Source organism: Neopsephotus bourkii, unplaced genomic scaffold (genome assembly GCF_033783945.1).
Source record: "Neopsephotus bourkii isolate Nb327-2 ecotype Australia unplaced genomic scaffold, CSIRO-AGI_Nbou_v1 NB_1154, whole genome shotgun sequence".
NCBI classification, from domain to species: domain Eukaryota; kingdom Metazoa; phylum Chordata; class Aves; order Psittaciformes; family Psittacidae; genus Neopsephotus; species Neopsephotus bourkii.
Genome location: NW_026901640.1, coordinates 2,624,692 through 2,647,835, shown reverse-complemented (window position 1 = coordinate 2,647,835; position 23,144 = coordinate 2,624,692). Strand labels below are relative to the sequence as shown.

At 60.1% G+C, this 23,144-nt stretch overlaps 5 protein-coding genes and 2 long non-coding RNA genes across 11 annotated transcripts; 4 read left to right on the top strand and 3 right to left on the bottom strand.

Moving 5' to 3' along the window:
* Window positions 1-1,087: 1,087 nt before the first annotated feature.
* Window positions 1,088-9,062, bottom strand: SARM1 (sterile alpha and TIR motif containing 1). Of its 3 annotated transcripts, XM_061363448.1 has the most exons (10): window positions 8,570-9,062; window positions 5,526-6,144; window positions 5,133-5,345; window positions 4,928-5,019; window positions 4,238-4,473; window positions 4,040-4,133; window positions 3,418-3,607; window positions 3,193-3,314; window positions 1,542-1,609; window positions 1,088-1,136 (listed from the first exon to the last, which is right to left on the bottom strand). In XM_061363448.1, exons 1-9 carry the CDS (start codon window positions 9,022-9,024, stop codon window positions 1,570-1,572), a joined length of 2,061 nt encoding a protein of 686 aa, XP_061219432.1. In that variant the 5' UTR covers window positions 9,025-9,062; the 3' UTR covers window positions 1,088-1,136; window positions 1,542-1,569. The 3 variants fall into 3 exon arrangements, with proteins under 3 accessions (XP_061219432.1, XP_061219431.1, XP_061219430.1); XM_061363447.1 differs by having other exon boundaries at window positions 1,094-1,609; XM_061363446.1 differs by lacking the exons at window positions 1,088-1,136; window positions 1,542-1,609 and adding an exon at window positions 1,642-2,707.
* LOC133217744 (uncharacterized) lies at window positions 6,117-8,709 on the top strand. Of its 3 annotated transcripts, none has more exons than XR_009726948.1 (3): window positions 6,117-6,430; window positions 7,602-7,815; window positions 8,587-8,709. It is a non-coding gene; the product is annotated as an uncharacterized LOC133217744 (long non-coding RNA). The 3 variants fall into 3 exon arrangements; XR_009726950.1 differs by lacking the exon at window positions 8,587-8,709 and adding an exon at window positions 8,367-8,487; XR_009726949.1 differs by lacking the exon at window positions 8,587-8,709 and adding an exon at window positions 8,371-8,481.
* LOC133217745 (uncharacterized) lies at window positions 8,872-10,856 on the top strand. Its single transcript, XR_009726951.1, has 3 exons — window positions 8,872-9,007; window positions 9,748-10,013; window positions 10,734-10,856. It is a non-coding gene; the product is annotated as an uncharacterized LOC133217745 (long non-coding RNA).
* An 807-nt stretch (window positions 10,857-11,663) lies between these two features.
* On the top strand, window positions 11,664-14,855 carry VTN (vitronectin). The gene is made up of 8 exons (XM_061363451.1): window positions 11,664-11,810; window positions 12,239-12,358; window positions 12,639-12,953; window positions 13,058-13,197; window positions 13,403-13,559; window positions 13,657-13,806; window positions 14,274-14,546; window positions 14,665-14,855. The coding sequence occupies exons 1-8, from the start codon at window positions 11,750-11,752 to the stop codon at window positions 14,781-14,783; spliced, it is 1,335 nt and encodes a 444-aa protein (XP_061219435.1). The 5' UTR covers window positions 11,664-11,749; the 3' UTR covers window positions 14,784-14,855.
* Window positions 14,856-15,327: 472 nt separating this feature from the next.
* LOC133217749 (kinesin-like protein KIF12) lies at window positions 15,328-19,289 on the bottom strand. The gene is made up of 16 exons (XM_061363455.1): window positions 19,189-19,289; window positions 18,836-18,901; window positions 18,650-18,728; window positions 18,445-18,566; window positions 18,204-18,279; window positions 17,982-18,116; window positions 17,765-17,900; window positions 17,489-17,574; window positions 17,155-17,290; window positions 16,956-17,074; window positions 16,759-16,863; window positions 16,390-16,679; window positions 16,163-16,304; window positions 15,855-15,991; window positions 15,626-15,762; window positions 15,328-15,510 (listed from the first exon to the last, which is right to left on the bottom strand). Exons 1-16 carry the CDS (start codon window positions 19,266-19,268, stop codon window positions 15,446-15,448), a joined length of 1,911 nt encoding a protein of 636 aa, XP_061219439.1. The 5' UTR covers window positions 19,269-19,289; the 3' UTR covers window positions 15,328-15,445.
* A 205-nt stretch (window positions 19,290-19,494) lies between these two features.
* On the top strand, window positions 19,495-20,270 carry SEBOX (SEBOX homeobox). Its single transcript, XM_061363457.1, has 2 exons — window positions 19,495-19,934; window positions 20,011-20,270. Exons 1-2 carry the CDS (start codon window positions 19,662-19,664, stop codon window positions 20,254-20,256), a joined length of 519 nt encoding a protein of 172 aa, XP_061219441.1. The 5' UTR covers window positions 19,495-19,661; the 3' UTR covers window positions 20,257-20,270.
* Window positions 20,271-21,218: 948 nt separating this feature from the next.
* TMEM199 (transmembrane protein 199) lies at window positions 21,219-23,120 on the bottom strand. The gene is made up of 6 exons (XM_061363438.1): window positions 22,923-23,120; window positions 22,769-22,842; window positions 22,602-22,691; window positions 21,686-21,722; window positions 21,476-21,588; window positions 21,219-21,387 (listed from the first exon to the last, which is right to left on the bottom strand). Exons 1-6 carry the CDS (start codon window positions 23,092-23,094, stop codon window positions 21,292-21,294), a joined length of 582 nt encoding a protein of 193 aa, XP_061219422.1. The 5' UTR covers window positions 23,095-23,120; the 3' UTR covers window positions 21,219-21,291.
* Window positions 23,121-23,144: the final 24 nt, after the last annotated feature.

The following is a 23,144-nucleotide window of genomic DNA, read 5'->3' as shown; positions in this document are numbered from 1 at the left end:
TCCAGCCGTGAAGCAGATACAGGATCCATGCATCGTGACTCTGGGCAGCAAGTAGAGAGTCCCTGGGGGTGCAGCGAGCTACAGCAGCCCATGCAGAGATGAGTGTGAAGCATGACAGAGAATGATGCCTGGAGGATGTCAATTCTGCTGCCCCATCAGAGAATGAGAAAGCGTGACAGCAAGGGAGAGCCAGGGAGAGAAGGCAACAGGGAGAGAAGCATGTGACACAGGTGGGAGTTTTGAGTATAAACCAGATTTATTAATAATGTCTGAAAGAACAACTCTAAACACTTTCTGACATGACACAGCAAAGGAAAAAGCAAGGGTAGGAATAGAAGAATTCGCTTCCTTAAGACTGCTCCAGCTGGAAGGGGCTAGGTATGGGATGTTTTGTCAAGAGCAAGGTGAGTTCCTTAAGGTGAAGATAACTGAATGATGGGGAAACAGGAAGAGTCAGGGTCTGGGCAGCTGGAGCATGAGATGGGATCTCACTGCAGGTGACACCCAAGCTGTAGAGAACAAGTAAATCTGTATCTTGAATGGTGGGTGAGGAGGATTGCTAGAGAGCTCCTGGGACACAATGATCTTACTGTGTATTATTGTGGGGAAGACTTTATGTGGGACACTTCAGTGGCCATGGAAGCCTTGACAATCAATCAGTACTTGGAATTTTCCCTGAAGCATGTCCCAAGGGGCTTTAATCCTTTGGCATATTCACCTTTGGGCTCATCTGTTGGCTTCCTTGTGTTTAATCTGGAGATTACATAGGTTCTATTTGTGATGAATGCTGGGCAGACACAGCTATTAACCTTTCGCTGGAGAGCAGAGATGCCATTAACTGTGAGCTGATAAGAACTATCCATAAAGCTGTGATTAAGCACCAGAACTTAACTTCTTTTTTTTTTTTTTCCCCTCAAATGTTCATGGATCTAAGCCAAAAGGAAATGGGTTTGTATTCCTGATGGTTAAGACAAGCAGCAAGGGTTCACAAAGAGGCAGGAGAAGGACAAGGTGATTCAGATTCCTCATTACCTCCTCAAGGAGTTCTCTTGAGCAGAGGAGCTTGCTCCTTCAGGGTGGTACATCAGCAGACTGATGCTCCCTGGCCATGGCTTCATCATCCTCCTATGCATGCTCTGAAAAAGGATGTCTTTTTGCATTATTCCCTTTGCATCAGAAAAGACAAACTCAGGTAGGAGCTGCAATTTCTGGTCCTAGTTGCAAAATGGCATGTTGTTGAGAGCCTGCTCACCCTCCAAGGCAGGCAGGAGAAGCAGGGTAGAGCTGAGAGGGCAGAACTTGGGGAGATGTGTCAGGGTGCCCCTGGTTCCTCACCCGAGTGTTAGTCCCCCTCCCAGCTGATGTTCACACCTTGCAGATGGTGTTCCCACCTTGCAGCCTTCACCCACCCTTTGCATCAGCTTCACTCCTGATGTTTCAGGGTGAGTAACTGCAAAAAGACCTGCTGGGTGTTGAGGAGAGGTTGGTAGAAACAAACAAATGCTACTTGGTATTGGATTCAGCAGAGACTAGAGACAAACCTGAGCCTGAAGGGCTTAGCCATGGCTGTCAGGGGTGGGTGGCAGTCAGCAAAGAGATACACCAGCTCCTCTTTGAAGGAACAAACCGTGGAAGCACCAACAGAATAAAACACAGCCAGTGTTTAACTCCACAAGTACAGAACAGCAATTAGCATCTTCCATATTTACATGGATATGTTGTCCAGAGATCCAGCCTCCTATGCCCTGTAAGTATAGACCTGATATTGTGGTAAAGCTGAGGCACCAGATGGTGGGAAGGGGTTGTTTCAAAAGCACTTTTTGCAGAGATCCTGCAGAAACTTCACATGATCTGTTGTCTGAAAAGAACCATTTGTCATAACCCCAAACTTCCATTGCCAGAGTTAGGAGCACTGAGTGCCTTTGCAGCATTAAGAGGTGGAAGGCCCTAAAGGGGGGAGTGAGCTTAGTTGATAAAGGGACATTACTGGGAAACAGAAAGCTGCTGCTGAGCTGTTGAGAAGGCCTCTGTGTTATCTTTCCCAAACACAGGGATTTCGTTAGGGCTTAGCTTTTATTTGCCCTTTCCTACTCCTGGCTTCTGGCTATGATATTCCCACAGCACACAACAGAGGCCATATGATGCTTAGGGACCATTTCCTCTCAGCTGCTCTTCTGCATGTCTTCTTGTGATGTATCCCCCACCAATTCCCAAGTTTTGGTTCCTCAGAAGACCTTTTCTCTTTGGACATGTTTCTTTTCCTCTTCAGACATGTTTTCCTTGCTCCCCCAGCACTGCAGGAGGTATAGCCTATGTGTCCTGCCTTCCCAAGGGAGGATGTGGAAGACAACTCATCCATTCCAGAGTCCACCTTAGCTTGGCTCACCAGGCACCGTGTGAGTACTAGTCCTTTAGTACCAAGGGCTTGCATTTGGAGGGCAGAAGGGGGGTGATGAGCCACAGGCCTTGTCTCAAGCCAGGGGAGTAAGATAGGGAAATACAGAGGGATAAATCTGGCCCCACATAAAAAGGGGTCAGCTGGGGAGTCTGTGAGGGGCTGAGGCAGCTGTGCTGGCTCTAGGGCTGCCCCAGGGAGGACAAGCAGTCCAGGCCGTTCTCTGACCCGGCCGAGGAGTCCCGCGAGGAACGTCCCTGCAGAAAGCGGATGATTTTGTCGATTGTGGCCTCCTGGTACTCGTGGGACCACCTGAGATCGAGGGGAAAACTTGGGTTAATGATTCCTTCATGTGAGATGCCACAGGATGGCTCAGGAGCCAGAGAGCCCTCTCCTCCACACCAGCTCTCTAGGAACCTTTTTCCTCATGGGAAATGGATGCTGCTGGAAGGTCCCTGTGTGCCTGCCAGGCTGGCAGGCTGTGAGCAGGTTGGGATGCCATCCCAGGGGAGGCAGGAGGTGAGAGGAGCCCAGGGGGAGCTGTGGAACCTTCAGCATCACTCCTGCCTGGAGCTCTCAGCCAGGGGAGCCCCAAGCACAAAACCAGAGAAGGGCTATGGTGGGGACCTTTGCTCCCTTCATGTAGTGGAGAACCCAAAGTGACTCAGCTCCCCTTTGGCCTGTTCTGCTTCCTTCATCTGTTTCTCCCTATTTCCTTGTGCTCTTTGCTACTGCTTATGCAAGCTGTTCTCTCCCAAGTGTCAAGGAAACCCATGGTACAGGTGCCTTTTACTTACTTGATACCATTGAATTTCAGGACAGCCCTCATGTCCTTGGGAAGTGTTTCTGGATCTGGCCATTCAAAATGGTCTGTAACAGGTACAATATTCTTTCCAGAGTTCAGGGCTGTCACAATCTCCTGTGGGAACGTACAAGTGCTCAGGCTACGGCCTGTGTCAGCCCCTCATGGGCCTTTTCCTGCTCCAACATCCACCAACCTCCCATGTGATAGCATCTCTTACCTTGTGCACCCAGTCCTTACACTCGGGGTCTTCCATGCATTTATCCAGTGCGTTGGGTGAGAGGACCAGCACAAAATTCCTGGCACTCATGACACTCTGGATCAGTTTGTCCTCAAACTTCCCTGCCTCCAGCTTCTCCACGTCGATGAACACACTGAAGCCATGCAGCTGCAGATGGACCTTCAGAAGGCTGGTGGCAAGAGGGAACAGCACCATGAGGAGAGCTACCGGGTTTCACACGCTCTCAGGCAAGCTGTGGTGGGACAGAGGAGCAGTGAATAGGCTCCCACAGAGAACAGCATGGTCCTTGAGATGCCAGCTGCCAGCCCAGCCTCCTTACAGGGGAGCTGGACACTAACTCCCTGCTGTGATCCCCTACAGCCCTATGAGCACAGCGTGAGAACAGGGTAAGTCAGTGTCAAAGAAGGACAGGGTGGCAGTGACAGGACTGGGAATTAGCCTGTCCACCATGCAGCATATGGCACGTGCTGTCCCTGTTTGCACTGCAGCTTTTGGCAGCCTCTCCCTCCTCAGCATCCTGCGGCTTTCCCAGCTCCACACTTTTCCCTCAGCTGATCACCAGCCTTCAGCCCAACCCCATGTCCTTGCCTGCAGCACTCACCTGGCCAGCTGCGACCCAGTGCTCCTCCTGTAGCTGATGAATACATCAGTGCCGTTGGATGCTGTTTGCAGCGTTATAGGGGAGTGAAGCATTTCTAGACAGAACAAACAGCACCCAGAAGTTAAAACCCCCCCAACAGCTCATCCCAAACAACCCTCCCCATTCACCCCCACCCTTGAGCATCAGTGGGACCCTCACCCCTTGCAGCAGTGAGGATGCGGACGCGGTGGAAGCCGGTGTTGATGTGACAGTCCTCCTGCAGCTGCTGCTCTGTCACCCGGTGCAGGAAGTTGCGGTTGATGCCGCATGTGAGCAGGTTGTAGGTGTACTGACGAAACTTGGGGTCGATGCTGCCCAGCCAGTCAGCCAGGTTGCTGTGGTCACACGTGGAATAGTTTGCAAAGGTCTTCAGCTCTGTCAGCTCCCGGAAAAACCTGGCAGGGAAACAAATGGAAGCATGTAAGTGGAGAAAGGAGGCTGCTGGAGCGATGTTTGGTACCACATCTTGTCTGCACAGGAGAGAGTGCAGCTATATGCCATGGTGAAGAGTGAGCCAAAGGGATAGAAAAGGAGGAAAGTTGTGTGACTGTTGGTCTTCAGGACACAGAGGTGTGAGGAGCTCACCTAAAGGAGAAGCTCAGGTAAGTTCCCATCTTTCTGGGTAACTTGCAGGATCCCACCTGCCCTGTGCCATAAATAGTCTCTTCCCATCCCACACCTCTCCCCATTGCCAGAATCCCTTTGGGACTGCGTACTGCACTGGAAAAGCCCTGGCAGGCCAGGATTTGCATTTTGAGGATCTCTGTTCTTGTCTTGGCAAGAAGGGAAAGGCATGGACCTGTGGTGATGACCATGAAGGAGGCCAGCATAGGCTGGTGGCAGTCCTACCTTTTCCGAGTGATACTGGAGTCCATCCCCAAATCTTTCTGCAGCTCCTGCTCTGTCAGCCTCAGGAGAATGTCCCCATCCACCTGGTGGTCCTGCCAAGAGAAATCCAGGCTGGAAAAGCTGTTGGGTGAGATGTTTACACCTCTGCTGTGAGATGGGGCAAAAGGGCCCATCCAGGTATCCCTCCCCTGGCACACAGCCCTACCAGGAACCTCTGGCAGTAACTGTTGAATCCGATCTGCTGCAGCCACGTCTGCACCTCACAGGCCTTCCAGTTGGGAACCGTGGGCAGGATGCGCCGAGGAACCTCCTCCCCTATCATGCGCAGCACCTTCTTGGCCAGGGAGGAGGTAGTGCTGCTGGTGGAGTAGCACACTATCCTCTTCAGGCTCTGAGTAGCCCCAATCTCACTGAAGATCTGGGGTCACAAAGGGAACACACATCACTTTGCTTTCCCTCCTCCTCCCCACAACCCGTGCTGGGCCAGCAGCGGACCAGAGTACTTGGGGAGCTCATAGGAGAGCAAAATACACCAAGCTGCAGTTGTGGCAACCCTTCCCTTCTGCATCTCCTTCCTTCAGGCCAACCTACCCTTTACCTTTGTTTTCTTCTGCCTGGTTTTGATGGCAGCCTCCATGCAGAGGTAGAAGGCAGCGATGCACTGTGCTTCCATCCTCGAGCTGTCCAGCAAAGGTACCAGCCTCTGCAGGTCATCTGCCGTCCTCCCCTGGCTGTTGTCACTGCTGCCCAGCATCTCGGAGGCGAATTGCTCCGGATCCAGTGAGGCAATGAAGGGCTCCACCAGAGCCAACGTTCCCGACCGCTCCACCTCCTTCTCGATCTCCTTGTTGGTGGCCAGCACTGTGATGGCCAGGCAGGCGTGCAGCCGGATCAGCTCATCATCTCTGGAGAACACCAGGGGGAAAAGCCACTCTGCTGTCCTCTTCTCGATCATCAGGCGCTGGTTGGCCTGCCCTCCATACATGGCACAGTTGGCCAAGGCCATGGCACAGTGCCGCAGCACGATGGGGTCCGTCCAGCGGCACCAGTACAGGATAGCATCCAGGCCTCCGTCGGAGATGAGCTGGAAACAGGTCTCCTCGGTGTGTTTGAACATGTGCTCCAGGATACCAGAGACACTCTGTGCCAGCTGGGGAACATCCCTCTCCTTGGCTAAGTTCAGAATCACTCCCAAACCAATCCGAGCAATCCGATCCCTGAAGGAAGGAGAGGCACAGGCAGGTGAGGGGCAGATGGCTGTGTAGGGACTGGGAGCAGTGACTGGTGTGTGAGCTTGCTCATGCTTTGGTGGCATTTGCCCCATGGAAGCCAGATGTTTCCCTGTGGGACACAGCTGCCAGATATGCTGTTGGATGTGATGCAGTGAGATGTGACAGGCTGGTGGTGGAAGAACCTGTCTGGATCTGATGGAAGAGCTCCTGGTGGGGCAGGACATGGGGTGCATAGCCCAGGACCACCACATCAGAGGCTCTCATGCTTGAGGTAAGACATACATAGCAATCAACAGCACGTGTTAGGCAAATGCCAGGCTAGAAATAGATCTGCTTAGCCAGCTTTGCTGAGCTGCTTAATGTTTGGGGGTGAAAACTTGTTTGTGTCTAACTAGTGCTGTCCTCTCACTGCTCCCCAGATGGGTGCCAAGCCCAGGACAGGGGTTTCACATCTGTCTGAGCAACCACACAGAGCTGGCCATGGGGGTCTGCCTGCCCTGCAATGACAGCATGTGGGAAACCTGTGTATTCCCTTAGTCCTGCCCTCTCCTAGAAGAGGAGAGCAAGGGCAGGCAGCTGGGGACCAGCAGCTGCTGCTCAGTCATGGCTGGCCTTGGGAGCCCTCTGCTGTGAGAATGGTCTTAAAATGACACCTGAATGGGGCTGTGCCCTAAAAGCATACAGTGAGGAAGGGCGAAGTGATGGGCTCCTTCCTGCCCTCCCTCAGCTTGCCAGGGCAGCTCCATCTCAGCCCTTAGGTATGACCTGTTTGGTGCCTTGGTGGAGCTGCTCCATTCCCAAGGCACAAGCGCTGATGTGGATGTTCCGTGCTGTGCTGCTCATGAGGACAGCAGCACATTCGGTCCCAGTGCAGGTGGGGTGAAGGCACGTCAGGCTCTCTGTGCTGGCAGGCAGGAAGAGCATTTCTGGGAAGCCTGTGGCCCACATGGCTCACGCTGACCTTGGGGTGGGTTTGGCAGCAAACACTGGGGAGAGCTCTGGAAAAGAAAAAGGCCCCAGCCTGGGACTGGCTCCAAGGCTGGCCTCAGCTCAGAGCTGGATGACAAACACAGCCCCAGCAGGTCACAGGATGGAGACAGGACCGGTCCAGCTCCCAGGAGAGCACTGCTGCTGCTGCACACAGATGATGGGAGAGGCCTCTAAGCCAGAGACTTGGACCCTGAGGGGACCTTATACCTCCCTAACATCATTTAGAGGTTGATGGTGGGCTAGGCTGTGGGGAGCGAGGGGCTGGGAGCCCACTGCTACTCTGGCCCATGAACTGGAGCAGAGATGGTGACTCCAGCAGCTGCTTTCTCTTGCCAGGAAGCTAAGTAAGTGCTGAATTCATGCAATGCCAGTGATGTTTCCTGGGATTAATTCCACTCTAATGGACTTTCCTGATTTAGCTGTTGCTTCTTTTTGTCTGCCAGTGCACGCAGTGAGGTCCAGGCTGCGAGTCCACAGCCTTACAGCTAGGCACATCACCCAGGAAGCAGGAGCAAGACCCCAAACTTTGTTCAGACTTCCTCCACACACAAAAGAAAGCCCTGACTGGACTTGGGAGCATGGAGGGAGAGCCAGGCTGTCAGAGTCACGCGTTTGCCTGTGGGATACCAGGAGAGAAGGGACTGATCCTGACCCAGCTCATGGCAGGTACATGGCTTCTCTCTGGGACCAGCATGCTGCAGTGCAGTGCTGCCAGGGCATGTCAAACCAGGCACAGGGCAGAGGGAAGGGTTCATCTGTTGGGGACCTTGTGGCACTGCATTTATATGCGTTGGATGTGCCCCTGCCCCCTTGTACACACACTTGTACACAAGCTTCCACCCCACCTCTGCCAGCACTTTGGCAGGGCCAGCCCGGTGCCTCTCACCTCTCCTAGGGAACAGCACATGCATCTCCAGCCTCTGAACTAGGGCCCATGGGCTGAGGGGCTCCAAGGGATGTTGACCCCCTCCTTATGGCCTCGGTCCAGCAGCAGGAAGTCTCTGGGAACTGGCTTTGTCCTCCTCTTCCTGCTGTGGTTATGGCTAAGGGGAAGTCGTGCCCCATCCTTTGGGTCAGATGCTCTGTGCCAGGCAAACTGACCCAGCTCAGCCACAAAGGATGTCTTGTGTGGGTGACCCCAGGCTGAGGGGGGCTCATGAGGACACCCTGATCCTCACCAACCACCCCTGAGCTGGGGTTCACTCTCCTTACTCCAGTCAGAGAGGGATGTCATAGCCTGGGCGTGACCAGCAAGTAGGGATCCCTCTATGCAAGGACATGGATGGACATGGCATGGAACCGACGGGGTTTGATGCACCAGGAGCACCCAGAGCAGGGGAGTTTGGGGAGTGTGGGTGGGATGGGTGGAGGAGATGTGGGGAGGGCTGTTGCTGTTCAGGAGGGCTCCATGCAGACTCACCTATTCTCTGCCACCAGGATCTGCTCCAGGAGTTTTCCTGCCTGGCACTTGGTCTCCAGCTCCGCTGTGTACAGCAGGTTCAGCAGCAGGTCCAGGCCCCCCTCCAGGCGGATCACATCACACAGCACTTTGGCCACATCCCTCCCCAGTGTGGGCATCCCCCACGCTTCCTCCACCAGCTGGAACACCTCTGCAATGGCCCTGCTCAGCTCCGCGGGGCTGGCTGCCTGCTTGGTGTGGGTGATGGCCCGGTGCAGGGCGGGCAGGATGCGGTCCAGGGCTGCCCGTACATCCGTGTTCACCCCGGGGGAGACCTCCCGGTGGTCCCTGGAGCTGCCAGCCCAGCTGCCAGCCTGGCTCACGCACTCCGGCACCTCCAGCCGCTCCGCACCCGACATGGTGACGAACCGGCACAGTTTATAGAGGGAGACGAGCAGGGTGAGCACCATCGGCATCTCCTAGCACAGCATCCTCGGTCACCAGCCCGTCAGAGCCCCCCACCACGCTCCTTGAGGGGACCCCAGCTAGCCGGAGGGGTGGCCCGGGAGGCGGATGGAACAGGGCTGGGCTGCCGGCTCCTTCTCCCCTCCTTACCCAGCCGGGATGCGGAGCTGGAAGCGGTGGCTGGAGCTGCCTTCCCAGAGCCAGGCTCAGCATCCCCGGTCCTCAGGGGCTGATGTCACCCCGCACAGGCGCCGCCTCTCCAAGGAGGGGCTCATGTCTGGGCAGCAGCATCCCCCTCCTCGCTGCAGATGCTCTGACATCCCCCCAGACCCTTCCTTCCTTCCTTCCACAGCCCTGCTGCCCAGGCTCAGCTGGGGCTTGTCCCCTCTGTCCCCATGGCACATACATATCCCTCCCCTTGCCCAAGCTGGGGAGCTTGTGATCATCTCCACAGCAGGCAGAGACCCCCACGTTGCTTTGACACCACGTCTTCATGGCCCTGTGTGACTAGTGAAGGGGGCACAAAGTGGAAGTAAAGAGCCTTGATGGCCACAGTTGTTGTGGCCATCCTGGCGCCGTGTTTTGAAGCCGTTTGTATCAGTGCAGGGGGTTAAATAGCTGCCTTTGCAGGGCGGAAATTCAGAGCAGCTCTTCTGGGTGGGCTCTGGATTTGCATGAGAAAACAAAGAGCAGAGGCAGCCTGGGCCCCTTTTATTTTCTTTCCCTTTTTCCAGGCCAGACGTGCTCAGGGCAGAAATGCTTTGGCCACTTCTTGCACTGGGAGGAGCAGCTTAAATCCTTGCCTTCAAAACCAGGTTGTTGCCAGCTCAGACTGAGACTTAAATTCAAGTTGATGTTTTGATGCGACAGTCGCTTTTAATCCTCTCTGAACCCACTACAGGGGACAGGCAGAGGAAAGGGACATCAGCTCCCAGCGAAGGATGGTAACGGAGGCGTCCTGAGCAGCACAGCACTGCAGGAGAGGCTCAACACGGAACCAGTAAGGATTTTCCTGCTAAATTCTTATTAAACAGGGGTAATTAAATGAAAGGGGCTGTTGCAATGCAGCACAGCTGATGGGTTTGCTACCCTGGAGGAAGCTGCTCTCTGCGGGGGGGCAGAACTCAAACCATTCCCTAAGGCTTGTCCTGACAAGCCCAGAGAGCTTTGCTTTGCTTTTAGTTTTACTTCGCTTTTTTTGGGAGGGATTTCCAGCGCCAGCTCTGGGAATGGCAAGGGTTCCTGGGGGATCAGCCCCATTGCCTGAGCTCTCCTTGCTGGCTCTGCTCAGCCCTTGTGCTCCCCAGGGTGCCATTACCTGAACCAGCCCGTTTTTGGGGTCTCCTCCTGCCATGCTTTGAGCACAGCAGCCAGGGAAGGGCTCACCAGGATGGGAGCCTGGAGCAGCCGGAGGGAGCTTTGTCTTAGCCCATCAACCAAAGCAGCTCAGACACTGCCCAGCCCTTCTCCCCCCCCTGCAGCCTCCCTGCAAGGCTGTGGCTGCTCAGAACTCCCAGGCTCGATTCAACAGGGATGGGATGAAAATGTAATGCAGTGCTGGGCTCTTTGCCCCTAGGGATGACACCAACCCTGCCATAGCTGAGGCCAGGGGGCAAGGAGGGAGCTGCCCCAACAGCCCACGGCTGGTGGCTGCCCTCGGCTCACCAGGGCTTTCCACATGGAAATGCCTTCCTCGAAACCAAATCAAAGCTCTTTCCAGTAAGACTGGGAGCAGTCAATGCTGGGAACTGCCTGTGTCCGAGCTGGCAGAGGTGAGGCCCCTGCAACAGCGGGCACCCTGCTCTGGTTCTTCTCTTCCCAAACCTTTCATCACTTACTCAAGCCCAGAGGGGCCCATGGGGCAGGATGGACAGGAAGGTGAGCCTCCTGCCCCAGCAGAAGCAGCCAGGGGCAGTGTCTGTGTAGTGTCGTGTGTGTTTGCTCCTTGCCCTTGATTAAATAAACATCCCAGAGTTATCAGGAGCTGCCCAAAGATCTGAGCTGACATTAATTAGTAACCAAAAAGGTGGGTTGGAAAGGGAACGATGGGAGCAAAATACACAGGGTTTTGTTTGCGTACTGCAGTGAAAGTGCAGAGGGCTGCTGCTCTTCCTCCCTCCTTCCCAGCCGCTCACCCCTGGCCCCTGGTCCCTGTGCACGGAGGTGGCATCTGCCCCATCCTGAGCTGCTGCACCCTGGCGCTCCCCAGCTCTGCTCCCAGCCTTGCTGACACTAAGAAAGCCAGAATTCCAAGAGCAAGGCCTCTGAAATGGTGACATCCGCAGCTTTTCCCTTTGTCCTCAGAGCATCGCTCCCCATCCCTTCTCATTATGGTTTATGTCTTGCCAAGGCCAGGCTGGGAAACGGCCTCCCCTTGAGATGGAGCTTTAACACCACAAGCTTTGCTCTGAAATAAGCATGGCAGCACCTTAAGACTGGTTCCTGGCTCTGGCCTGCTGTCCTCCCCTGCTCTCTGAACCAGTGCCTGCATCCAGGCTGGGAAGAAGCTGCCTGCACACATGGGAAGCCCTGTTCCCCCTCAAACATACCCAGCTCATTATGGACTGCAGGGGATGCTGGGTGGGAGAATGTCTCTGCCCCTTTCCCCCTGCTCTGACCTTGGCCTGTTTGCTTTCTCCCACTGGGGCAGGCTGAGCAAACAGCGGGTGCCAGGCCCCCAGCTGCAGCCACGCTCCAGCCTGCAGTCACAGCAGGGCTGCTCTCCCACCAAGCAGGATGAGGCTGCTCTTCCCTGCCCTCGTGCTGGCCCTGCTCGCTGCTGCCCGTGCTGCTGAAGGTGAGCCAGCCCCAAAGCATGTGCAGGGTGGGGATGGAGTGTCTGTGGCTCCTGGGCTGATGGAGGAGCCTGCACAGGGTGAGGAGATGCTACCATCAGGTAGCAGCCGTGGGCACTGGCCACATTGGCAACGCCTTGGGAGAAGGTACAAAGGCAAAACGTGGGTTATCAATGGTGCCCGGGCAAATCCCTGGTCATTCTACTGCTGGATTGACAGGAAGAGCTGGGGCTTTGGCACAGCCTGCTCCATGGCTGCCATCCCAGCTGGATGTGGGATGGGAGCAGGGTGAGATGCTGCTGTAGACCCCGGTGATGGGGTTGGCCACAAAGAGGTGGGAATCTCCTCAACTGGGATGTGCTGGGGAGGGAGGCACTGGGCCCGCTGCCCACCCTTTGTTACTCCTCCTGTGCTGGGGTGGCTTTTGCAGACTCCTGTGTCGGCCGCTGTGACGATGGCTTCGATGCGAAGCGCAAGTGCCAGTGTGACACCCTCTGTGTGTACTACCAGAGCTGCTGCAGCGACTACTCCACTGCCTGCAAAGCCAAAGGTACTGGTCCTGTGGCACTGTCCCAGCCAGGGAAGGGGGGGGTTGTGGATGCCCAACAACAGTGGGGGATCAGAGGGGTCCATGGTGGGTCAGCTCTGCACCTACCGAGTCCTCAGGGTGAAGTTTGTGTCAGGATTTGTTGCTGCAGCACCAAGGGGCTCCAAGAGCTGCACTGTGGGGTCCTTGCAAATCCATATTGCCTGGGAGCAAGCAGTTCCTGCACCCAGATCCCATGGGAAACAGCCAGGGCTCTCTGGAACCCACCTGCTCCCTTCCACAGTGACCCGGGGAGACGTGTTTGCCTTGCCGGAGGATGACTACCTCGACTACAACTTCACCATCGACTTGGGCACAACAGAAGGCACCAGGGCAGCCCCCACAGAACTGCCCACGGAGCTACCCACATCCCTGCCTCCAGAACAGCCCACACTGGAGAGCAAACCAAACCCCGAGGAGACACTGACCGAGGCACCCAGCACCACGCTGGATGGGTTTGGGGAGCTGGAGCCTGTGGAGGAGCCCGAGGAGCTGTGCAGCAGGAAACCTTTTGATGCCTTCACTGACCTGAAGAATGGCTCCCTTTATGCTTTCCGAGGTACCCTGGGGACATTCCCTGGGCATATGGGACAGGCTGACAGAATCAGACCATACTGGTGGCTGAGGTCCCTCCTGCTGCTCCCACCACCCCTCTCTCCCTAGGGAAGTACTTCTATGAGCTGGATGAGAACAGCGTGCGGCCAGGCTACCCCAAGCTCATCAGCGACGTCTGGGGCATCGAGGGCCCCATTGATGCAGCCTTCACACGCATCAACTGCCAGGGCAAGACTTACCTGTTCAAGGTGGGTAAGAGCCCTGGCTGGAGGGGCTAGTACAGCTCCCCAACCAACCTGTCCATGCACACACACACACAGTGGCTGCCAGATATACCCACATCCTGGGCTCCAGGCAGCCACTGCCTCATGATGGGGCTTCCCAGCATCCACTCACACCCTGGTGCTGCACCCAGCCCCTTGACTCCCCTACCTCTGTCCTGCACCCCCCCAGGGCAGCCAGTACTGGCGCTTTGACGATGGAGTCCTGGACCCCGAGTACCCTCGTGACATCTCTGAGGGGTTTGAAGGCATCCCCAATGACATCGATGCGGCCTTCGCCCTCCCTGCCCACAGCTACCACGGCAATGAGAGAGTCTACTTCTTCAAGGGTAAGGGGCACAGTGGGCATGGGCAGGACACTGTCTAGCTCCTGCTCCCCCTCAAGGGGGTGTGTTCCCCACTAATGCCCTGCACATCCTCTCCTAGACAAGTACTACTGGTCCTATGACTTTGCCAACCAGCCCACACAGGCTGACTGTGAGAAGTCCTCTCCCTCCACCGTGTTCAACCACTACGCCTTCATGAACCGGGACAGCTGGGAGGACGTCTTCCAGATCCTCTTTGGCAGCAGGATGAGTAAGGGCTGGGCCTACACTGACAGAGCACAGGGGGTGCAGGTACCCGGGGAGGAGGGAGCGTGAGCAAGCTGAATAAGCTGTTGTGCTGGGCGGGAGCCCAGCCTATGGACAGGAGCCCCCCCAGGCCACAGCTTTATCGCCCACAGCACCCAAATCTCTGCAGCTCTTATGCCCCACACTGTCAAACCCATCACCATCCATCTCACACCACAGTGTCACTGCTGGGCTCTGTTTATTCCCACTGGAGCTGGAGATGCCTTAGGAAAACCCCAGCCCTGGGCAAGAGAAGTGAAAGATGGGAAGGAGGAGGAGGAATGAGTTCAGCAGCACAGGGCTGATCCCAGCTCTGCCTGTCCTTTGCCTGCTCATGACACCATCCAAGCTGGGATCCTTTGGAGCATCCCTGTGGGTCTGGGCTCAGCTCCCCCTGCTGCTGCTCTCACTTGCCCTGCGGCTCTCTTGCAGCCGGGGCGAGCAGCCCGCGGTATATCAGCAGGGACTGGCGGGGGGTGCCGAGCCGGCTGGACGCTGCCATGGCCGGCAGGATCTACGTGGCCTCGCAGCAGCCCCGCAGGAGGAAGTCTCGCCGCCAGCGCAAGAGGTACAAGAGCCACCGCTCGCTGAATCTGGGCTTCTGGAGCTGGCTGCACAACGACTCCGACTCCGCGGGCATTGAAAGCGACTGGCTGTCGGGCTCCAAGTGCGAGACCCTCCAGAGCGTCTACTTCTTTGTTGGAGGTGAGTCTGGGGCAGCGGGGGATCCAGGGATGCTGCCACATCCCTGAGGTCTGGGGTGCAATGGGACGGGGCCCAGGGTTGGCAGAGAGCCCTGACTGCCGTCTCCCCTTCCTCCCAGACAAGTACTACCGTGTCAACCTGCGCACCAAGCGCGTGGACCTGGTGCAGCCCCGCTACCCACGCTCCATCGCCCAGTACTGGCTGGACTGCCCGCAGCCCGGGGAGGAGAGCACCTGAGTGGGCTGCACCAGAGCCACCAGCAGCACAGCCCCTAGATAGACAAATAAACTGACTGCCATGCAGGCTGGAGAGCTCTGTCTGTCATCCATGCATCCTTCTATGCACCCCTCCATGCATCCCTCCATGCATCCCTCCATCCATCCTCCATCCATCCATCCGTGCATCCCTCCATCCATCCTCCATGCATCCCTCCATCCATCCTCCATCCATCCCTCCATGCATCCCTCCATCCATCCCTCCATCCATCCTCCATGCATCCCTCCATCCATCCCTCCATCCATCCCTCCATGCATCCCTCCATGCATCCCTCCATCCATCCTCCATCCATCCCTCCATGCATCCCTCCGTCCATCCCTCCGTCCATCCCTCCATGCAGCCCTCCATCCATCCCTCCATGCATCCCTCCATGTATCCCTCCATCCATCCTCCATCCATCCCTCCATGCATCCCTCCGTGCATCCCTCCATCCATCCTCCATCCATCCCTCCATTCATCCCTCCATCCATCCCTCCATCCATCCCTCCATCCATCCTCCATCCATCCAGTCAGTGGTCTGCACGGTCCTTGTCCCTGAAGGCTGTGGTTGTCCTCCCATGTCTAATAACTGCCTGTTGGCTGTGCCCGATCCCTGCTGCCAGCCCTGTCCATGTCTGTGCTGCTCAGATCTGCTCCACCAGCCAGTCCAGTGCCTCTTCCAACTGGAGGAGAGGGATGGTGTCAGCGGCTGCCAGACAGGAGACAGCAGGGTCAGGTCTGCAGCATCCCCAGGTCCACAGCCCCACACCTGAGTGGCTGGGTTTGGGATGGGTGCTCATCCCCGGGGGACCTGCCCTGCTCACCTCTGGGCTCCAGCAATCCCGGCCACGGTGGTGCTGAAGGGATGACCCTTCCCTCGGGGCTGGGACAGCGCTTGGGGCCTGGCAGCTCCCGGGGCAGGGGGTGCCGATAGGAGAAGCTCCTGCTCCTGCCCCTGCTCCTGCTGTGGGGACACAGGAACAAACCCCATTCACTCCCCTGGAGCCCCAGGAGCTCCTGAGCTGCACGATGCCCACAGGCCCCGGCTCTCACCGCTTCCCATGGGGTGGTTGGGGCTTCCCAGGAGCCTGATGGGAGCTGGGCAGAGCCGTGTCCTCCAGGCCTGCTGGCAGAGCACTGGCTCCTCCTTCGGGGTGCACCGGCTGCAGTGTGGGGAGCCCTGGCAGTGCCTGGGGGTGTGAGCAGAGCGGTCAGGCTGTGCTGTGCCACCCCCTTCCAAACTGAGCCCTTGGGACACGGTATCAGCCAGCCCAGGGCAGCACTGGGGGCAGCTGGAGGCAGGGGGTTGAGCCCCCCACATGAGGATGCCCATGGAGCCCAGGGTCCCCCCCCATGCTCACCGGCAGCCGGGGCCTCGTGGGGTGGCCAGGAGGGACGTGAGGGGTGCAGGCGCCCTGCAGCAGGGGGTGGCTGTCACTGGAGCTGCGGGTGGCTCTGCAGGAGGGGACATCCCCATTGGGGTCTGTGCACAGCCGGGGCTGCCTGGGGAGCAGGGGGGGAGCAGGGCAGGGCATTGGCAGCCCCCAAACCTCAGTCCTGCTCCTGGGTCCTGTGTGTCCCCCCATACCTCTGCTGCTCATTCTCCACCACAAAGTCCCTCAGGAGGCCGTAGAGGCTGGGCCAGGCTGGGGCTCCCTCCGATGGGAGCTGCCCTTCCAGAGGGGACTGATGCAGCCCTGTGGGGCCGAACCTGCCTCCCAAGCCTGGCCAAGCCCCCATCCTCATTGGGGTTCCCAGAACCTCCGTGCTCCTCATGGGCACCCTGGGCAGGCCAAGCTGCTGGCGCAGGGAGAGGTTTTCCAGCTGCAGGGCATGGATTTCTTCCTCCAAGCTTTGCAGCACCTTCTCCCGGGGTACCTGGCAGCACAAGGAGGTGTTGGTTCAGCGGGACCCCAACAGTGGCACAGAGCACCCTGCCCACAGCCCCTACTGGTACCCTGTTGGCCAGGGGCCTGCTGGTGACCCTCCGTGCCCGGCTGGCGTAGTGCAGCGTGCTCAGTGTCTCTGAGAGGCAGCCTGAGGATGGGGAGATGCAGGCGACCTGCGGATGGAGGAGGAAGAGCTGCAGCTTTCCTGCCTGCCAGGGGTCACCCGCCCCCCTCCATGGGGTGAGACCCCAGCCCAGCCACCTACCATCAGGGTGACCCCGGAGCCGCCCAGGGATCGAGCCAGCAGCCGGGTGAGTTTGCTGTCCCGGTAGGGAACGTGCATCCGCTTCCCACGGGGTTTGGCCAACATGGAGATGCAGTGTCCTGCAGGGGATGAGCCCCAGGGGCTGCAACAGGGCTCTGATGGGGACCTGCAGCTCGTGTTGGGGTCCCCCAGCTCTTACCCAGTGCCAGGAGGCTGCGGTTGATGCTGTTGGCCTCCACGGATTGCTCCCCGCTGGAGCCCGTCTCCTTCACCCGCTCGCTGCCGGCCAGGTCCACGAAGCACAGGGAGCCCTGCCTGCTGGGGCAGGCGCTGGCCTGGAGCACCCATGGTGCAGGGGGGGGTGATGCTTTGGCCACCATCACCCTATTCCCATAGCCCATAGCAGTGCCCCAACCCCTGGCTCCAGGATCTGGCTCCCTGCTGCTCATCCCACCAACACCAATAATCCTTGGGGAGAAGGGTATGCCCCTGTCCCCCCCATTCCCTCCCCCTGGAGCAGGACACGGGCTCACGTTCCGGATGTGGATGGTCAGAAGAGCGTGGCTGCGGCTCGAGTGCCTGTTGAGGGCATGTGCTGAGGTCCTTCTCCTCTGGGATCCTGCCAATGGGGGGGATCGAGAGCTGCTGCCCAGCCCCTGCCCAACAGGACCCTCCCTGGGTTCTGCAGCCCCTCTTGGCTCCCACCTGAGCCCCATCACCCTGGAGATGGTCTGCAGGGGCTGAGCCTCCCCATACCGGGTCTGACCCCCCTGATTGTGCCCCCTAGCTCCGTGCCCGTGGCTCAGCACCTTGCAGGAGCAGGCTGGCAATGGCCTCCAGGCTCTCGAAGTCCACACTGAGCTGGTTCTCCACGTAGAAACCACGGGTCTTGCTCCACCGCAGGGGCAGGGTGCATGGGGGCCCTGGGCTCAGCAGGTCCCGGATCTGGGGAGGAAGGGGGGGTACAGCAGAGGGGAGGCACTGGGAACACGGGGTGCTGGTCTGGGTGGCCGGGCAGGCACCCACCTGTTCATTGTATATCTCCAGGTAGGAGGCACTGAGAGCCAGGTCAGAGCCACGGCTCCGGCTCTGCTCCAGGAGGCAGGCGAAGGACCTCTGCATCAGCCCCAGCAGGGCCGGGGATGCTGCGTGGGTCTCCCCCTGTGGAGATGGAGGTGAGCGATCCCCCTGCATGGGGCACCCATGGGAAGAGCCCATCCCACCACCGTGACCCCGTCAGTGCTGTACCTGCCCGAGGGGGCCCATCAGGGTGTAGGTCTTCCCCGAGCCCGTCTGCCCGAAGGCAAAGACAGTGCAGGAGAAGCTGTGGGAGATGCCGAGCCTCAGGCATGGCCTCAGGCGGTGGCGCAGCGATGCCACCTCCCGACACGGTCCTGGCAGTGCGGACCCGCCCGTGCGGGATGGGATGGGATGGGATGGGATGGGCTGAGTGAGGGTCGGGGTCCGCGCAGGGCCCTGCGGCACTCACCCATCCATGGCCAGCTCCACCAGCTGCCTCATCCCGCTGCCTTCGAACACAGCCTCCTGCGAGGCGCCGGTGTCGAACACGGCGCTGAACCCGAAGGTGGCATCGTGCCGGGCTGCGCTCACCTGGCCCCGGGGACAGCGGGGGCTCAGGACGGGGCCGCAGCCCCCCCCCCACGGCCGCACCCCAGCACCGAGGGGGCACTCACATGGACGGTGCCGTCGCCGAGGCTGTGCACAACCCGCCGGTCCCCTCGCCGCGTCTCCGAGCAGGTCAGTGGCCGGACCCTGATGGTGTGTGTGGGGTGGATGGGCCCATGGGGACCCCCGCTGTGCCCGTGCCCTGGGCTGGAGGGTCCCCGATGTGTCCCCAAGCCCTTTGTGTCCCCCCTTACCTCAGCACCACTCTCAGACGCTTCTCTTTGCCCACTGCGAGGTCCCCCCGCTCCGCTCCAGGGCTCCTTTGGGAACAGAGGGCAGCGGGACGGTGGGTGCCCCCATGCAAAGGGGGGGAATGGGTAGGTGGGGAGCCAGGGTCGTGCTGCGCTCCCCCTCCCCACTGTGCCCCAGGGGATGCAGTGAAACATCCCCCCGTGGCCCTGCAGAGGGACCACCCTGTCCCCCCGCAGCCTTTATGGGGTGCGAGCCCCTCGCTGCCTGCCCAGCGGCTCCATCAGCACTGCCCAGGCCCTGCCTGCTCCAGGACCCAGAGGCCTCGGTCCCCTCCGTGTCCCCCCCCGTGACTTACGGTCTCCCCTGGCCCCGGGGGAGCGTTTTGGGCCGTGTTCCGGGCCGGGGCTCCCAGCCCCGCTCCCCCGCCGCCTCCATTCGCCCCTAGCTCGGGGTCTCCTCCCGGCCGCTCCCTGCCGCAGCCAGCGCGGGCCGCCCCGCACAACCGGCACCACCGCTCCGGTTAAACATTGACCGGTGCCAGCCCCGCGGGAGAGCGGCCCCCGCGCAGGGGGGCGGCCCCTCGGCCCCGGGCACCAGCAGCCCCCGGGGGGCCCCGACCCAGCGGGCAGCGGCTCCCCCGGAGCCCTGGGATGCTCCCGGACCCCACCGTGCCCCGCCGGGGGGGACACAGCAGCGCGGGCAGCGGCGGGGTCACCGGTCCCCGAGGGTGGATAAGGGGGGGCAGCGCCGCCCGCTCGGGGCGGTCCCAGCCCGTCGAGGGGGGATAAAAGCCGGGGCTGCTGCGCGGGCCCGGGGGAGCTGGGCAGGATGAGCGCGGCCCCGGGCACCTCCTGCGCCCCGCAGCCGCTGCTCCGCTTCCCCGGCGGGGCGGGAGGAGCGGGCGGCAGCCGAGCCCCGGGGCCGTGCCCCTGCCCCTGTCCCTGCCCCTGCCCGGGGGGGCCCCGCAAGCGGCGGCGGACCACGTTCAGCCGGGGGCAGCTCTCGGAGCTGGAGCGGGCCTTCGCGGCCGTGCCCTACCCGGACATCGCCACCCGGGAGCGCCTGGCCGAGCTCACGCAGCTGCCCGAGGCCAAGATCCAGGTGAGCGCCCACGGGACCCCCCTTCGGCCCCGGGGCCGCCCCGTCGCTGTCTCACGGTCCCGTGTCCCCATCCCAGGTCTGGTTCCAGAACCGCCGCGCCCGCAGGATCCGCAGCGCCAAACCGGAGCCACCGCCGCAGCCTCCAGCAGCGCCCGCGGAGCGGGGTCCCTCCGCAGCACCCCCCGACGGCACCGCCCCGGGCCCGGCCCCCGGTGCGCCTGCACCCGGAGCCTGCAGCCCCGCTCCGGGGCTCCCCACCTCGCTGGGCTCCATCTCTGCCCTCATCTACAGCGCGGCCATCACCAACCTGGGCGAGCCATAGCCGCAATGGGGACCCCCCCCCCATAACCCCCCAGCTCAGCGCTCATTGGGGTGTGGAATTACTGCCGGTCCCGAGGATGCCATCCCATAGCCCAACCGCCGGGGCCCCGTGGCGGGGCCAGGCCCCATCAGCCCCCTAATGCCGACTAATCTTTTGGATGACAATACCTTAATCTGGGGCCGCTTCCAGGGCTGATTGCGGCGCGGCCGCCCCTAATCCGCAGGCACGTTCCCAGGTGCCGGCAGATCCCCCGTATCGGATATTAAAGCGGGTTTGCAGCGGGGCTTAGCTGCCATCAGAGCATTAATCACCGTGTCCGGCCCTGGCAGGGCGCCCGCACCGTGACCACGTCCTCAGGGGATCCCCTCCCCACTGTGGGTGCACTGAGCTGGCTCCTTTCCTTGCTCCATGGCCACTGAGAACCCCCTGGGCTTGATGTGGAGGTGCCACCATTCCCTACCCACAGAAGCTGGGATGCTTTGGCAGTCCCTGCATCCCTCATCCTGCTCCTGGAGGGCTGGGGATGTGGCAGCCGCAGTGTAAGGACATGGAGGTGTCCCCAAGCCCGTCGTGGCTGTGGTGGACACCATGATCCTCCTGAACTGAACTGGGATAAGGGCTCATCCCCGAATATGAGCTGGGTTGGGTGGAGGGATGCTCTCCTGAGAGTGGGAGAGAGGAGCTTCCAGCAAGAGCTGGAGTGGGATGCGGGATGCGGAGGAAGAGGGAAGATCCATAGCTCTGTGGTGCCTCCTAGATTCCTGCAGCAACAGCATCTCCAGAGAGGCAGGAAGCAGGTTATGAACACACTGCCATTTATTTCCATGATAAAGGAGCCAGCATGGGAACAGTGGGAGCTAAGCCCCTCTTTGTGCTGGGTTACACCAGTCCACCCACATCCCCTCCTCTGTCCCGCTGCTGCAGGATCGCTACTCCAGGATCCAGGCCTGAGGGATGCAGCAGGTACCGCCAGGCAGGGGAGGACAAACCTGCCCCAAACCCATGACTCCAGGGGAGAGCCGGAGCTCGCAGCCATCAGAGCTTCCCAAGGTCCCCTTCCAGGGTCCGCACCATCACGTACAGCTCGGCCAGGCCAACCACGGAGGCCACGATGACGGCGGCCAGGACCCGCTGGGGACACGGGCAGAGAACAAAGCGATGCTGGGGGTGTGCATGTGCAGGGCCGGCACCGGGGGGGTGTGCACCGGGGCTCACTCACCGCAGCCGTCTCTGCGAACACGTACTGGCTGCCCAGGTACGTGCAGGCGAAGGCGGCCGCCACCGTCACCAGGAAGTTGAAGATGGTGATGACAACGGCTCTGACGGAGCGCACTGCGGGGAAGAGATGGTGGGAATAGGGGGGGATATGGGGCTGTGTGATCCCAGCAGCAGGGCCTGACCCGCGGGAGCCCCCATCAGCAGCACTCACCTTGCCTCCCGAATTCAGCCAAGGACCCGTTCGTCTCCTAAAGGATGAAAGCAACCCGGGTTCAGTTGTGTTTTAATGGTAACCATGGAATAAAGCTGTCCCAACCCCCTGCAGCAGCGCTGCAGCACTCGGGTTCCTTGGGAGTTCTGTGGGATCTGGCTCAAGAGCATTGAGAAGGGAACAGTTCTCATCCAAGTGCTTTCCAGAGCGCGTTTTCCTGCCTGTGGGCTCCCTGCTGCAGGCTTGGCTTTAACAGGGACACTGAAGGGTTTGGCCTTGTCACCATGTCCATGCCTCCGGGAAGAGCTGAGTGTTGCAAGGCTCCACACGCTCTGTGCTGACCTGGACATGGTGACACCGCTCTGAACACCAGATCGTGGTGGGGAGGCAGGGAAGAGTGGGATGAGCACACGGGATACGCTCCTCTGCTTCCCTGCTATTTGAGAGGAGCACTGCTGGCATTGCTGCCCGGCTCTGCTGAAGCTGCTCTGGTTCATGGATCATGGAATGGTTTGGGTTGAAGGGACCTCAAAGCTCCCCCAGCTCCAACCCCAGCCACGGGCAGGGACCCCTTCCACTGGAGCAGCTTGCTCCAAGCCCCTGTGTCCAACCTGGCCTTGAGCACTGCCAGGGATGGGGCAGCCACAGCTTCTCTGGGCACCCTGTGCCAGCGCCTCAGCACCCTCACAGGGAAGAGCTTCTGCCTAAGAGCTCAGCTCAGTCTCCCCTCGGGCAGGTTCAAGCCATTCCCCTTGGCCTCTCCCTACAGGCCCTTGTCCCAAGCCCAACGGCCTCGTCCACCCCGTGCCCCCCCCCATCGCGCCGTTATCCCCGCACCGCCGGCTCCCTGTGCCCCTCCGTCTCTCCGGGGGCTCCGCTCCCTCCCAGCTCCACCACCGCGGCAGGCGCCGCTCACCCTGCCGGTGACATCGCGGGTCATCCGCCGGTACTCCTCGTTGGCCAGCCTGGCCTTGATCCGCTCCAGCCGCGCCACCAGCTCCGGGTTCTGCGGGGAGGGAAGCGCAGAGCTCGGCGAGCACCGGCACCACCACCGCTGCCAACCCCGCCTTGGCCCCCACGTACCCGCGGCGGCACCGGCACCTCGGGCAGGTGGATCTCGCTGCCCTCCAGCAGCTGGTGTAGGCGCAGCGGGGACCCTGCGGTGCGGACAGGCCGGTTACCGGCGGCGCGGCCTATGTCACCGGGGGGGGGGGAATGTGCGTGCAGCGCGGCCTACCTGCGTCCCGCAGCGCGGCGTGCAGGCTCCGCAGCAGGCTGAAGGGCACCAGCGAGCCCTCGGAGGCCAGCGCGGCCCGGAGCTCGTCCTGCAGCCCCTGGGGCAGCGCCGCCAGCTCCGGGCCCTCCGCCGCTCGCCTCAGCCGCGGCCCGGCCCGCACGGCCGACGCCATCTTGCCTCCGCCGTCACCCAGGCAACGCGGGGCCGCGACCATAGAGCGCC